The 14,116-nt window shown below is 41.3% G+C and overlaps 1 protein-coding gene across 6 annotated transcripts in view; it reads right to left on the bottom strand.

Moving 5' to 3' along the window:
• Window positions 1-264: 264 nt before the first annotated feature.
• PPP6R2 (protein phosphatase 6 regulatory subunit 2) overlaps window positions 265-14,116 on the bottom strand; it is a 182,951-nt gene continuing 169,099 nt past the window's right edge. For all 6 annotated transcript variants that reach the window (XM_044279927.1, XM_044279924.1, XM_044279925.1 and 3 more), the window contains 2 exons: window positions 5,068-5,223; window positions 265-1,683 (listed from right to left, as the gene is read on the bottom strand). In XM_044279927.1, coding sequence (XP_044135862.1) covers window positions 1,632-1,683; window positions 5,068-5,223 — 208 coding nt within the window. In that variant the 3' untranslated portion in view covers window positions 265-1,631. The remainder of the gene's footprint in view (window positions 1,684-5,067; window positions 5,224-14,116) is intronic.

Consider the following 14,116-nt stretch of genomic DNA (forward strand, 5'->3'; position numbering starts at 1 on the left):
TCCTATCTATCCTATTTTGCCCTTAGATAGGGTAGTGGGGTAGACATTCACTTTCCACATATGTAGCGAATACCGTGTTCATTTTTGCTATTACCAATCATACACCTATTAGTTAAAAAAACATTAATACTCACTAGCTGAATTTAAAATGCCGTACAGATCTTATGTGACTTGCCATACACATAAAAGTAAAGGAAAACAAATGATGTTGAAATGTAACCTCATCCTAAAAGTCAGTGATGACACAAGATCTTAAGACAATACTATGGCACACAGTTTTCATTGACTTTCTTAAAATAACAACATTTCTGAGTAGTATGGAAATGGAAAAAAATAAAGATTTACAGACAATGGAGTTTTGTATGACAATTATTGAAAGACAATAATTTAAAACAATAACATGAGCTAAAAATGTAAAAATAAAGTCTACAATGTCACACAAATTGCCGATAAAAACCATTAAAAAGGTCTGCTTAAAATACTCCAAGTACAAGGACACGTTTTTTTCCTACATATTTGAAGATTATTCTTGAACGATATCCTGGAGATAAAGACTGTTAAAGACAAAAAATATTCCATGAGAAGTTCATTGAAACTTCTCCAGAAGATCAATTCTCTCGAAAAAAAAAAAAAACCTTATCTAGACCAGATTTCCCATTACAGATTTTTTTCATCATATATTAGGCATACCAGTCATCTACTTTGAGATGACCCTAACTTTAGAGGACCACTTTTCAATACAATTTTGGATGGAATATAATTTGTATAATAGTGCTGAGTGTAAACAAGCACAAATTAAGTGGATTCATGTAAGATCAAGTCTTTGGACACACCCTAATATTCAGAATCAACACTGCCATTCACACTTGACCTTTTCTCATGGAGGCTAAAAGAAATGAGGATACCATAAGTAAATTGTGCTGGCAGAGAAAGGTAAAGAGATGTTTTGCTGCAACAGGGTATTACGGACAGAATATGGTTGTTTTGTAATGGTTGAAACTGTAGGAAGTCATATTTCAATAAGTCAGACTTTTTCTAAATTAATTTAAACTAAAAATCTGTCCTTTTTCAAAATCAAAAATGGTTGAAAAGGATCAGATGGTAAAGTGCATGGAAACAGAAGACTGTCACCCGTCTGTACCAGTTTATGTCCAGTGCTTTTGCCACACGCTAGATCGGCTTATGATCTGGACTGCTGTATACTGCTGAAAATAATCAAGTCTGCAAGCAAGCAGATCAAAGCATTTGCACTAAAATTTGAAGGATTATTGCTAAAATAATATTTTTTTTCCTCAAAAGATTGCAGACAAGGAAACAGTACTTCATTCATGCTAATTTTCCAGCTGCCTTGTACATCTTTCAACAGGTATGATGACAGAAGGATATGGAAGATGCTGCAGAGGCAGTATTTCTTTCGAAGCATCACAAGGGTCTGAAGAAACACAACTAGAACTGTATTTCCAAGTTCTCAGTTCAGTTTGCTGCATCCACCAGTTTTACTATTTTCCTGCAGTGCTCAATAGGTTGGCATAAGGGTCTCCAAACAAACCCAATGTTCTTGTTTCTGCACAAAGGTCCCTGGGAATAAGAGGTCCCGCCTCACACCAGATGTAGTTTGGAACTGAAGTTTATCATGCAGGCCCATTTAATGTGGCTTCGGGATTCGGCGCAAGATCCTCTTGACTGTAAGACAAAAAAAGAAAATAAATAACTTAGACCTAAAGTTATGGTTTAATGTCATCCTCAAAGTATATCGAAGGAAGGGGTTATAGTCAATGGGGACGGAGTGGCAGTCCGGAGACACATGTGAACCAGCGGCAGGACCGGCTGTTCACCCACCGGAACAGCCGGCCGAAGTCCCCTGCCGCTAGTGTGAAAGTACCCTAAGAATGGTATGCCAAATACCAGTCTGTAGTAAACGTACCTCACTTAGCCAATCAATAAGGGACATTTCTGGCGTAGCCCTCAGTTTCTGTCACAGGGCAGAGATCCACCTCTTAATACATTAATTGCATCTCACTCAAATGCAAGGAGATCAAGACTGGCTTCTGGATGCGCCAATCTTGTTATATATCCACCAATGAGTGCATTAAAAAAATCAGGTAGAAGTACAGAGATTCCTCAAGATACAATGGCCTCAGGGTACAATATTTTCAACATACAATGGTCTTTTCTAACCCATTGTAAGTTGAAACTAGACTCAACATACAATAGGTCAGATTGAGATCCAACCAATCAAGGCCACTTCTGTGGTAAAACAACTGTATTAGTTGCTAGTTAGGATCTATTCCTGACTGTTATCTGTGAGGACTTGATTTATCTGTCTACTTTCACACTCACGTTTTGGCTTTCCGTTTCTGAGATTCGTCATGGGCTCTTAGAAGCTGTCCAAAACGGATCAGTTTTGCCCTAATGCATTCTGAATGGAAAAGAATCCGCTCAGAATGCATCAGTTTGCCTCCGATCAGTCACCAGTCAGCGTTTTTCTGTCTGCCATGTAAGTCAATGGGGATGGATCAGTTTTCTCTGACACAATAGAAAACTGATCAGTCTTCCATTGACTTTCAATGGTGGTCATGACGGATTCGTCATGTCTATATAAGACATAATACAACCGGATCCGTTCATGACGGATGCATGCAGTTGTATTATTGTAATGGAAGCGTTTTTGCAGATCCATGACAGATCCGCAAAAAAAACGTTAGTGTGAAAGTAGCCCTAGTTATCTGCTTATTTTTCTCACATCTTGGATGACATTTTGGGGCTTTGGAACCGATTACTCAAGTTACAATGGTTTCAACGTACAATATTAATTGGTTCCAGGACGACAATTGTATCTTGAGGGACCACTGCATACGTTGTTTGCTGTATATGTTTATTTCATTTTAGGATCCACTTCATTCTGAACCCCATAACTTTTTGATATTTACATTAATGGAGCTATGTGAGGGCCTTTTTTTGCAGGCCAATCTGTAGTTTTTATAGAGTAGTTTTTATTGATATGGTTGTGTATGAATTTATCACTGCTTTTTAAAAAAAAAAAATTGGGGGGGGGGGGGAATAGTGATCAAAAACACAGCAAATCACCCATTTTGATTCTTTTTTCCATTATGCAGTTTAAAGTATGAGATTAATATGTTTATATTTTAATAGTTTGGGCATTTTGGGATGCAGCAAAGGATCTTTACCTTTTTTTATTATTTATTTTTAATAAGGGAGAAAAGGGGGGTGATTTTAATTTTTACCAATTTTTTATTTATTTAAATACTTACCCTCCCTTTAAGTCCCCATAAGGGACTTTAACATACGTTCATCATATGTCCCCAGCGACAGTACTTACCTTTCCTGTAGGGGACCGCTCCACAGCTCCTCCAGTGCGGGCCGGCGGGTGACCACGGAGAGATAAGTAATTGCAAGTGCTTCACTCCCGCTCCGTGGTCACATGACACAAACGAATTCTCAATGCAAAAAATTTGCTTTGAGGATTTTTTGTGTTGAATTACTCGATTCAATCGAGTAATCGTTTCAGCCCCTAGTTTCCATTACAAGCTAATTTTTTTATTTATTTATTTTCTTAAATACCGGTAATGTTTAAGTAATAGGCCCCTTTCACACGAGCGTGACGGATTAGGTCCGAATGCGTTCAGGGTGCGTTCAGTGAAACTCGCACTACTTTGCAAGCAAGTTCAGTCAGTTTTGTCTGCGATTGCGTTCAGTTGTTCCGTTTTTTCCGCGCGGGTGCAATGCGTTTTGATGCGTTTTTCACGCGCGTGATAAAAAACTGAAGGTTTACAAACAACATCTCTTAGCAACCATCAGTGAAAAACACATCGCACCCGCACTTGCTTGCGGATGCAATGCGTTTTTCACGCAGCGTGAAAAACACAGAATGTAGAACATGCTGCGATTTTCACGCAATGCAGAACTGATGCGTGAAAAACAACGCTCATGTACAAAGCCCCATTGAAATGAATGGGTCAGGATTCAGTGCGGGTGCTATGCGTTCACGTCACGCATTGCACCCGCGCGGAAAACTCGCTCGTGTGAAAGGGGCCATACTAGCAGACTAGAACTTGTGATCCTCTGATCACTTCTATAATACACTTCAATACTCCTGTATTGCAGTGTATTATTGCAGGTCAGTGTTTTATTCCTAGACCCCCAACCCAATGCTAACGCATCAGCACTCTAAGATCACACTGCAGGGATGTCAATAGAGGGAGAGAGAGAAAGAGAGAGAGACTGGGCCAATTTAAATTTTTATATTTTTGATTTCTCCTCCCCACATTCCAATAGCCATAACTTTTATATTTTTCAGTTCACATAGTCATATTGAGGGCTTATTTTCTGCGGGACAAGATGCATTTTTTAATGGCACCATTTAATTTAACTTATCTTGTAGTGGAATAAACATTCTTCAGGGGTCAAATTGAAACAAAAAACAATTCTGCCAAGGTTTTGGGGGTTTTGACAGCGTAGCATTCACTGTGCACTAAAAATGACATTATTCTGCAGCTCAATACAATTACGACACTATCAAACATAGTTTTTATTTTGTTTTATTACTTTAAAAAATAAACTTTGAAAAACATCAAAATTTTCTTTACGTCAACATTTTCTGACCGTCATAACTTTTTATATTTCGGTCTACAGGGCCTATGCGAGGGCTTTTTTGCGGTACGAACTGACAGAGTCAGCCGGCACCCTCCCTGTATGAAGCGGGATCTCCATTATGCGTTAAGGGGTTTAACTTCTAAAGTGACGCATTTGTTATTGACTGTGGTATGGGAGGTATAAACAATCCAGGATCAAAATCTGCTGCGGTGCTGGCCTTTACAGCAATATGTCAGCTGTATAAAACATCTCACCAGAGACAAAACAGGCACTTTATAAATTGTATTTTAAACAGAAACACACCATTAGGAAAAAAACGTAAGTCTTAAAACTATTTTTAAAAGGGGTATGCCCATCTCAGACATTGATGGCATATCACTAGGATATACCATCAATGGCAGATAGGTGCGGGTCCCAGAGGTGGAATTGTCTTGTCTAAAGATTTGCACTTACCTCTTCTCTTTACAAGGGCCTTGTGGATTTGTGCAAGTTGAAATCACCTTCTGTTCCTGTGACTCATCTCCGGCACTGGAATTACAAGGGTGTTTTTCGTTTGCACATTTGGTATCAGCAATAGTCAACTGATCAATGACTAGGGCTTCGGGATTACTGTGGAAGTAAAAGTACTGACAATAAATTTTCTAATCATGGAAATCATTATGTTTGGTTATTGAAATAAAAACTAAATCAAGCATATTAATTATCAACATAAAATTATTTATTCATAATCTTGAATTATGAATGTGATCATTCCTATGTAAGTAATGACACATAGATCTCACTAGCCATGTTAAAATGTTAGTGTGAGAGAACACATGCTTCAAATAACTAAGACTAGTTTTCACATCCATATTCAGCACAAAGAGGGTTTTTGGAGCTACATTTCAGGCACAGGCAGGTTGATAAATTCTTACACTGTCTAAGAACTAGGTGATCATAATTTATTAACTTTAAATAAGCAACAACCATCACCTTATTGATTGTACTGCCATTAGCCTACAACATACAAACTGTGTGCAAGAAAAGCAAAAACCGTTAAGAGAAAATTCACATCATTATAAGGCTACTTTCACACTAGCGTTCGGGGCTCCGCTTGTGAGTTCCGTTTGAAGGCTCTCACAAGCGGCCCCGAACAGATCCGTACTGCCCTAATGCATTCTGAGTGGATGCGGATCCGCTCAGAATGCATCAGTCTGGCACCGTTTGTCCTCCGCTCCGCTCAGCAGGCGGACACCCGAACGCTGCTGAATGGATCCCATCGGATCCGTTCTGAACGGATCCCATCGTCTGCATTATAGGAGCGGATCTGTCTGTGCAGACACCAGACGGATCCGCTCTGAACGCAAGTGTGAAAGTAGCCTAAGATTGTTGAAGATTAAAAATCCACAGCATCCTCGCAAATAAGTAGCACAAAATTCCTTTCACGTGTATTGTACTGTTTCGCACCAAAAAGCTTCTGAATCTGGCCTAATACATAAATGTATGCCTTAGGCTAGGATCACATCTGCATTACGGTATTCCGTAGTCTGTTCTGGCAGAGGAGCAGACTACTGGAATTACCATATCTGGCATAGCCAGACACGGAAACCACGGGGCCACCTATAATAGGATCAGTCAGTGTTCAAGCATGAATGTTGGCTTTCTTCCAGAAAAATACCACTGTTGCGTTTTTCCGGCAGAAAGCCGGGATTTATGCTGGAAACAAGATGGATGTCATTATAGAGAATGGAGATCCAGCGGCCACCTATGCAGGACACAGTAATTTAGGTAGTCTGCTCTGCTGCCATAACAGACTACCCAAATACTGTAAACCAGATATGCAAATAGTCTTAAATACATGAAATAATAATGAATCATGTAAGAATGTTTACTCAATATAGCTAATAGTAATGCAAACCTGCAACTTAGGACACGACTGGAAGTGTGCACAACAGTAATCGTGTAGAGGCACAACTTACCTAAGGTGCATGCCAAATGCAAATTTTTTGTGACTAAAGGCCATTTATTTACATGTGCTAACCAGGCAGGCAAATATTATAAAGGGACCATTCCTTTTCAATAACTACCCGCTCATCAGTGGTGGAAAGAGCTGCATTTACATGTAACTATCATCTCCACTGTATAGAGATAAGTAATCGCTACTTTCATCGCTCGTTCTCATTCAGATTTATTGTCTCCGGGCAGCAGATCGCTGTTCACACAGCACGATCCGCTGCCCAGAAACGATAATTTAATGTACTCTATCAACAATGAATTTGCCCAATCAACAAGCATTTTACACGTTCTTCGGGAAATCGTCAGCACAATTACATGGGCCTATTTTCGGGAACTAATGTGTGTTCCTCGTAATCGACAATAGTACAGTGTAAATCCACCTTCATTTCAGTAAAGAAATTATTTAAATAATTTAAATACAAGAAGTAGTGTACATTTCACAAAAGCTATCTGTTCCATTTTTTTTTTAAACCATGACCACCATGCAAAGCAGTAAAATACCATATATAGTGCATGCATTTCAAGCAGACTAATAAAATGTTAATTACACTTCAAACACCTGCCAGGAGGAGGGAGAGTCTCAGAGGCTCATCTCATAATATTATAATGCAATTGTAGATAACGGACCCTTATCATCTGTTCAATGCTAGATTGTTCATACAAATACAAGTGTATCAAAGACAAACTATTCTTAAAGGGAATATGTCATCAGAAGATGACCCAAGATGTAAATCATTTTTTTTTTTTTGTTAACAAATTTTCAGGACTTTAATATCCATGACTTATCCTCAGGATAGGTCATCAATATCTGAACAGTGGGGTTCTGGCTCCCGGCACCCCATCAATCAGCTGTTGAGGTGAACTCCAGCTTCTTCTTAGGCCAGTGAAATCACATTCATCAGTCACAAAGCTTAGTCACATTCAAATAAATGGGCCTCACATGCAATACCAAGCACTACCACAATACAATGTATGGTGCTTTGCTAGGGAAGCTGTGCGGAGGCCACAATACTCACTGGGGTAGCGCATTCTCTTTGAACAGCTGTTCAGTGGAGGTGTCGGGAGTTGTACCCCAACGGTTTGATATTGATGACCTATCCTGAAGATGGGTCTCCAATCTCAAACTCCCAGAAAACCCCTTAGAAAAGAAAAAAAAAAATTAATTTATATATATATTCTTTTTTTTAGAGTTTTGGGTGATTTTTAAACAATTTTTCATATTACTATATTAAAAAAAAATACTAAAATCCTGCAATTTTTTTGCACTGCCACTAAACCTAATATGTCCAGACTGGTCACAAACCATCTACCCCCTCTCTGCACAATTACCTATGCACAGGTCACAGAGCATATAAAAAAAATGTTCTAAGGGAAACTCTCTCTTAGAAGTCAGTGTCACCTCCAGTCTATTGTGTTTGAATCTTTAAATGTACCAGAACTGTCACAGTGGATTGGTCTGTATGATAAATTTGGGGCATCCACATGTCTAAAAGAGTAATAAACATTTAGTTGTTTTTCAGATTTTCACTGCAGATATTTTGGGACATTTTGGCACAAGTGACTTTTTGGGACATGCATCCTTTCCATTTAAGCCATGACCCTAATGTGAGTGAGTCTATGAAACAGTCTATAACAGCAGATGTGACTTTTTGCTCAAAAATGCTATACAAAATTGATGCACAGAGTTAATAGTGAATATGGGTCTAAGCATTCAGGAAACATTCCGTTTTACACATTTTATTATGTTACATCCTTAAAATGGATAATATACTACACAGCAAAATCAGGTTTGCAGAAATATATGCTATATGCTAGGGGTGGGCGGTATAGGCGATATGCGATATGAATTTGGGCCACGATATGTATTTTCGCCATATCGCCGATATGATCGCGCGCACCATGTTCTCCTGAGCCGGCCGGCACAGCGGAGGGAGGAGGAGGAGGGAATCCCTCCCCACTGTGCGCAGCTGCCGCTGAACACCAATGAGGACAGAGTAGGAGGAGGAGGGGAGGGACTGTGGCCACTGCGCTACCAATGAATGTGCCGGCCATATCCCACAGGGTCCCCCTCCTCCCCCCCCATCATTGGTGGCAGTTTTCAGTTCCGATCGGAGCCCCTGCAGTGTAATGCTGGGGCTCCGATCGGTTACCATGGCAGCCAGGAGTCACGCTGCTGAAGTCCTGGCTGCCATGGTATGTTAGTGAGCAGAGAGCAGCGCATTATACTCACGTGCGCTGTGGCCGGCGGTCGCTCCTTCTCATAGGTCTGTGCGGCGCATTGCTAATGCTGTAAGCATTAGCTATCCGCCGCACAGACAGAAGAAGGAGCGACCGGCGGCCACAGCGCACGTGAGTATAATGCTGCTCTCTGCTCACTAACATACCATGGCAGCCAGGACTTCAGCAGCGTGACTCCTGGCTGCCATGGTAACCGATCGGAGCCCCAGCATTACACTGCTGGGGCTCCGATCAGAACTGCAAACTGCCACCAATGATGGGGGGGAGGAGGGGGACCCTGTGGCCACTGCCACCAATGATTAATACTGGGGAGGGAAGGAGGGGGGGGGGGGGTTTGCGTTACCAGAGGGGACATATCAGAGGCTGGGGGAGAAGATCAGAGGCTGGGGAAGGGGGGCAGATCAGAGGCTGGGGGAGAAGATCAGAGGCTGGGGAAGGGGGGCAGATCAGAGGCTGGGGGAGAAGATCAGAGGCTGGGGAAGGGGGGCAGATCAGAGGCTGGGGGAGAAGATCAGAGGCTGGGGAAGGGGGGCAGATCAGAGGCTGGGGGAGAAGATCAGAGGCTGGGGAAGGGGGGCAGATCAGAGGCTGGGGGAGAAGATCAGAGGCTGGGGAAGGGGGGCAGATCAGAGGCTGGGGAGAAGATCAGAGGCTGGGGAGAAGATCAGAGGCTGGGGAAGGGGGGCAGATCAGAGGCTGGGGAGAAGATCAGAGGCTGGGGAGAAGATCAGAGGCTGGGGGGCAGATCAGAGGCTGGGGGGCAGATCAGAGGCTGGGGGGGGGGCAGATCAGAGGCTGGGGGGGGGGGCAGATCAGAGGCTGGGGGGGGGCAGATCAGAGGCTGGGGGGGGGCAGATCAGAGGCTGGGGGGGCAGATAAGAGGCTGGGGGGGCAGATAAGAGGCTGGGGGGGGCAGATAAGAGGCTGCGGGGGGGCAGATAAGAGGCTGCGGGGGGGCAGATAAGAGGCTGGGGGAGCACATGAGAGGCTGGCGCCATGGTCAGCTCCCTGCTGTTGTGTGCACTATGCACAGGGCAGCAGGGAGAGTGTAAAGTCCTATTCACCCTAATAGAGCTCTATTAGGGTGAATATGACAAGGGTTCTAGCCCTTAAGGAGGCCAATAGTTAATAAATAAAAAGTAAAAAAAAATAAAAAAATTTAAACACCCCCCCCCCATATAGAAAACAATATATCGCAATATATATCGCATATCGCACATGCTTAAAATTATATCGCAATATAGATTTTAGGCCATATCGCCCACCCCTACTATATGCCAGTCAGACAGAGGTCCACAGAATATTCAAGAAGTATAAGTCCCAGTCAGAAGGCACTACAAGACACATGACAGTCCTCTTGGTTTTGCCAAAATGCACTTAGAGGACCCTCAGACCATGAAAATAAGATCCCTGAAACCAACATTAAACTCTTGCCTGAATGAATGGCCAATATCATGCATATAGTGAAGCTTGGCACTGGCATCTTCATGCTGAGTAGGACCTGGGAGACTAGTCAGCATTGAGAGAAAAATAATGGACCAAACTGCAGCAAAATTCTTAATGAAATCATGCTACAAAGCATTCTGGACTGGGGAAAAAATGCATCTTCTAAAAGGAAAATGATATTAAGACAACCAAGATGACAAGAGACTGGTTCCAGGACTAGACTGTGAATGAGCTTGAGCTGCCTAGCCAGAGACTGGACTTGAACTAATTTAAATATATCTGAAAGACGAGATAATATCTGTGCACTGATGCCCTTCATGCTACCTGACAGAGTTTTACAGATCAGAGAAAATGGGAGAAATTCCATAGGTATAGTGCCAAACTTGTACTGTAATACATACTGAAGACTTGAGGCTATAACCACTGCAAAAAGGTGATTCAGACAAAGTTAAGACAAAAGGTTTAAATACTTTTCTGTGATATTTAATTTTTTTAATTTTAATACAGTTGCGCAAATTTCCCGCTTTGACATTATGGGTTCTGTTTGTAGATTGAAGAGTAAAAAAATTATCTATTTTAAAATAAAGCTGTAATGTAACGGTGTGTGAAAAGAGGAATAGGTCGGAATACTTACTTTATGCCCTGTAAGTTACAGAGAAGGATTCACTCTTTTTATATCCTACATGTCGGCAGTATACAATAGAGAGATAAGTATAACAGTACAGATGCATTAATGTTTCTAAGGAATGTAAAATAGAACAGTATTTGCACTATAGCAGCACCTTTAACACCACGATTTTGGACTATTATGTGCAGTGCTAATTATGTATATGAGTAGTACTGAAAATAAGGAGTCCAGATTGCTATTTTTTATGTCCAACTAATCTCTGTACCCCCACTGTCAGCATTCAAAGCTGTGCTGAAATACACAGCCTGGACTCCTGTGCAGTTTTAACATAATGGAGAGGACTCCTGTTCATGCACATAGAAGTCCAATCAATGTATTTCAGTGCAGCTTTGAACGCTAAACAGCAGGGGGACAGGGATAGCAGGAAAATAGAGATCTGGAGTCCTTATCTGCCACACTACTCATCAACTACTGCAGAGAATAGTCCAAAATATGGGTGACCATCTGTCTGCTTCGGAGCCTCTTACGCAGTAGGAACTGTTGTTTTGGACACATGACTGGTAGCTCCTGGCAATTTTGGTAGCGAGCTGCTCCACTGTAGTGTCTCGGTAATCCCATGCGCACCTTTTTAGCGACGTTCACTTCTCACATCAATTGCAAGTGGTTCTTTGCAGTTTCCACGTTGCTTTTTCACAGTGGTGCAATTTGTCCAATCACGATACATTTTCACCACAGCAGTACAAGAACAGTTTGCAAACCGTAGTTTCCGAAATACTGCCTAAAAGCCAATAATTATCCCTATATAAAGGTCTGACAAATTGCCCTTTTAACTCTGACAGCAACGACGGATGTGTGCGCAGACAGCCTATCACACACCTTATCTATCCCCCAAGCTAGCTCATGACCTGTGACTTCCTTGATGAGCTACACGGTCATAATTCGTGTGTATTTTGGCACAATTAAAATATATCACAGTACATACCTTGATGATACATTTTCTTCTGATCAGTATACACTGAGGTCAAAACATAAAAAAATAATAACCTTAACTTTATACAACTACAAGAAAGCTGCCATACATATGTTTATAAGTCTTTAGGCACACGGACATGTTTGTATTTCGGTCCACAAACATTGGATCTGAAAAACCTTCCCTGAGCACTCCAAATTTTTTTCCCCCTCAAACAACAAAGGACTGTTCTTGTCCCCAATATGGACAAAAATAGAACATGTTCTATAATTTGCAGAATGACCAAACGGATAAAAAAAAAAAATATATATATATATATTTTTAACATGGCCCCATTTTTACATGACACCTGCTGCCGTCCTTCACTCACTGCGCCTGATACCAAAATGAACGGCGCAGGGGCAGGATATGCGGGGCACGGAGGAGACCGAGGATGTCAATTACCTTTACGAGGGCGTGCCAAACTGTGAGAGGACGAAGTCTCTAGGTGCTGCAGCAACGCCCCACTAGCACCTAGAGCCTTTTTTGCTTATTATAAAGGTAATTATTTTATGCAAATGGCGGCAGGCAGGGAGATATAAGTCATACAGTTATGTTCAGCTGACATTAGCACATCGCTAATGTTAGCCAGCTACATAGTATTTTTTCTGATGACAGAAACCCTAGAGAAGTTAGATGCGAAACCTAGGTACCACAATCTAACCAGTGAAGAGAGACAACTAAAAAGGTTGGAAAACAATAGCAATATTGTAATAAACCGGCAGACAAAGGGGGGAGTGGTAATAATGGAAACAGAGAAATATGAAATAGAAATGCAGAGACTAATTGCAGATAAAAAAAAAAAATATATCGAAAACATAAGAGCAACCCCATGACAGAGTATAAAGGGAAAATGAATAAACTTATCCAGGAAGGATTCAAGAATTAAATTATAAATAAAAAAGAGTTGGATTACCTGTCGATTAAGTATCCCGTCACTCCCTGACAAGTAGACTCTCAGAATATGTTGATTACTTTCTCCAGAAATATGTGACACAGGTTCCTTCATATTTAAAAGACTCCGGGAGTTTGATAGAATTAAGTAGTTTAGGGGCCAGTAGTACAGATATATGGTTGGCTACGGCAGATGTCACCTCCCTAAATACAATTATACAAAAGGATTTGGGGCTTAAAGGGGTGGAGGAAGCACTATACGGTGACCCCCATATGCACAATGCTCAAATTCTTTTCATTCTGGATTGCGTTGATTTCTGTCTCTGTCACAATTATTTTATCTTTAAAAACACTTATTACCTACAATGCACTGGAACTGCGATGGGGGCTAAATTCCCCCCAAGTTTCGCCAATTTGTTTATGGCCCTTTGGGAAAAAGAAACAAATCAGTACGATTTTAAATAAATAAAAAAAACACACAAAAAGGGGAGCTAATAGTTTGGCGGGGCGATATTGGATGCCTGTTGATATGGAGAGGAGAGAGACAGGGCTTTGGAGAATTCATTGCAGAACTTAATATAAACAATTGGAATTTAAACTTCACGAGTTTTATTAGTGCCACCGCAGTTGAATAGCAGCGTGGTCCTACACAAAAAAACACAGACTGACCTTATAAACACTATATCATATATGATCAGAGGCCAGAGGAAGCGCAAGGTGCGCGAAACGGCCATCGCCAGCTGAGCACTCAGCACACACGCCTGTATCCGCCCCAGCCTGCTGTTACTTTGTACTCGTCTTTTCTGGATTAAAGACATCTTTTTGCTATACCTGGGTTAGTGCCGCTATCATTTCTTCTCCATTGTTATATGACCTTATAAACACTACCCACTTCACACCTGGACCTGCGATGCTAATAATACAGGCAACGCATCAGAGTGGGATTTTTTTTTTTAACTGTCTTTATTAACAGAAACGGGATTACAATATCATCATACACTTGTGTTGTCAAATACAAAGTATACATGGGAGGTCCAAGACCTTTATGGTCCAAATTGCATGATACATGAAACAGAGTAATAATAATACAGTAACTGTTTTAACTATGCCTCTAACCAGCCAATTCAATGTTACCCACTCTTTATTTCGGCATTTAAAATACAATTATTTTGATGCTTACAGGTGTCCCCCTACACCCACTGAGCCATGCCTCCTCGAGCTGTTTATATTGCTTGTCGTAGTCTAGAGGTCGATTACATAGCTTGTGCTGCTCCACACCATAGGCCCCACAC

The sequence above is a fragment of the Bufo gargarizans genome, chromosome 2, assembly GCF_014858855.1.
Source record: "Bufo gargarizans isolate SCDJY-AF-19 chromosome 2, ASM1485885v1, whole genome shotgun sequence".
In the NCBI taxonomy this organism is placed as follows: Eukaryota; Metazoa; Chordata; class Amphibia; order Anura; family Bufonidae; genus Bufo; species Bufo gargarizans.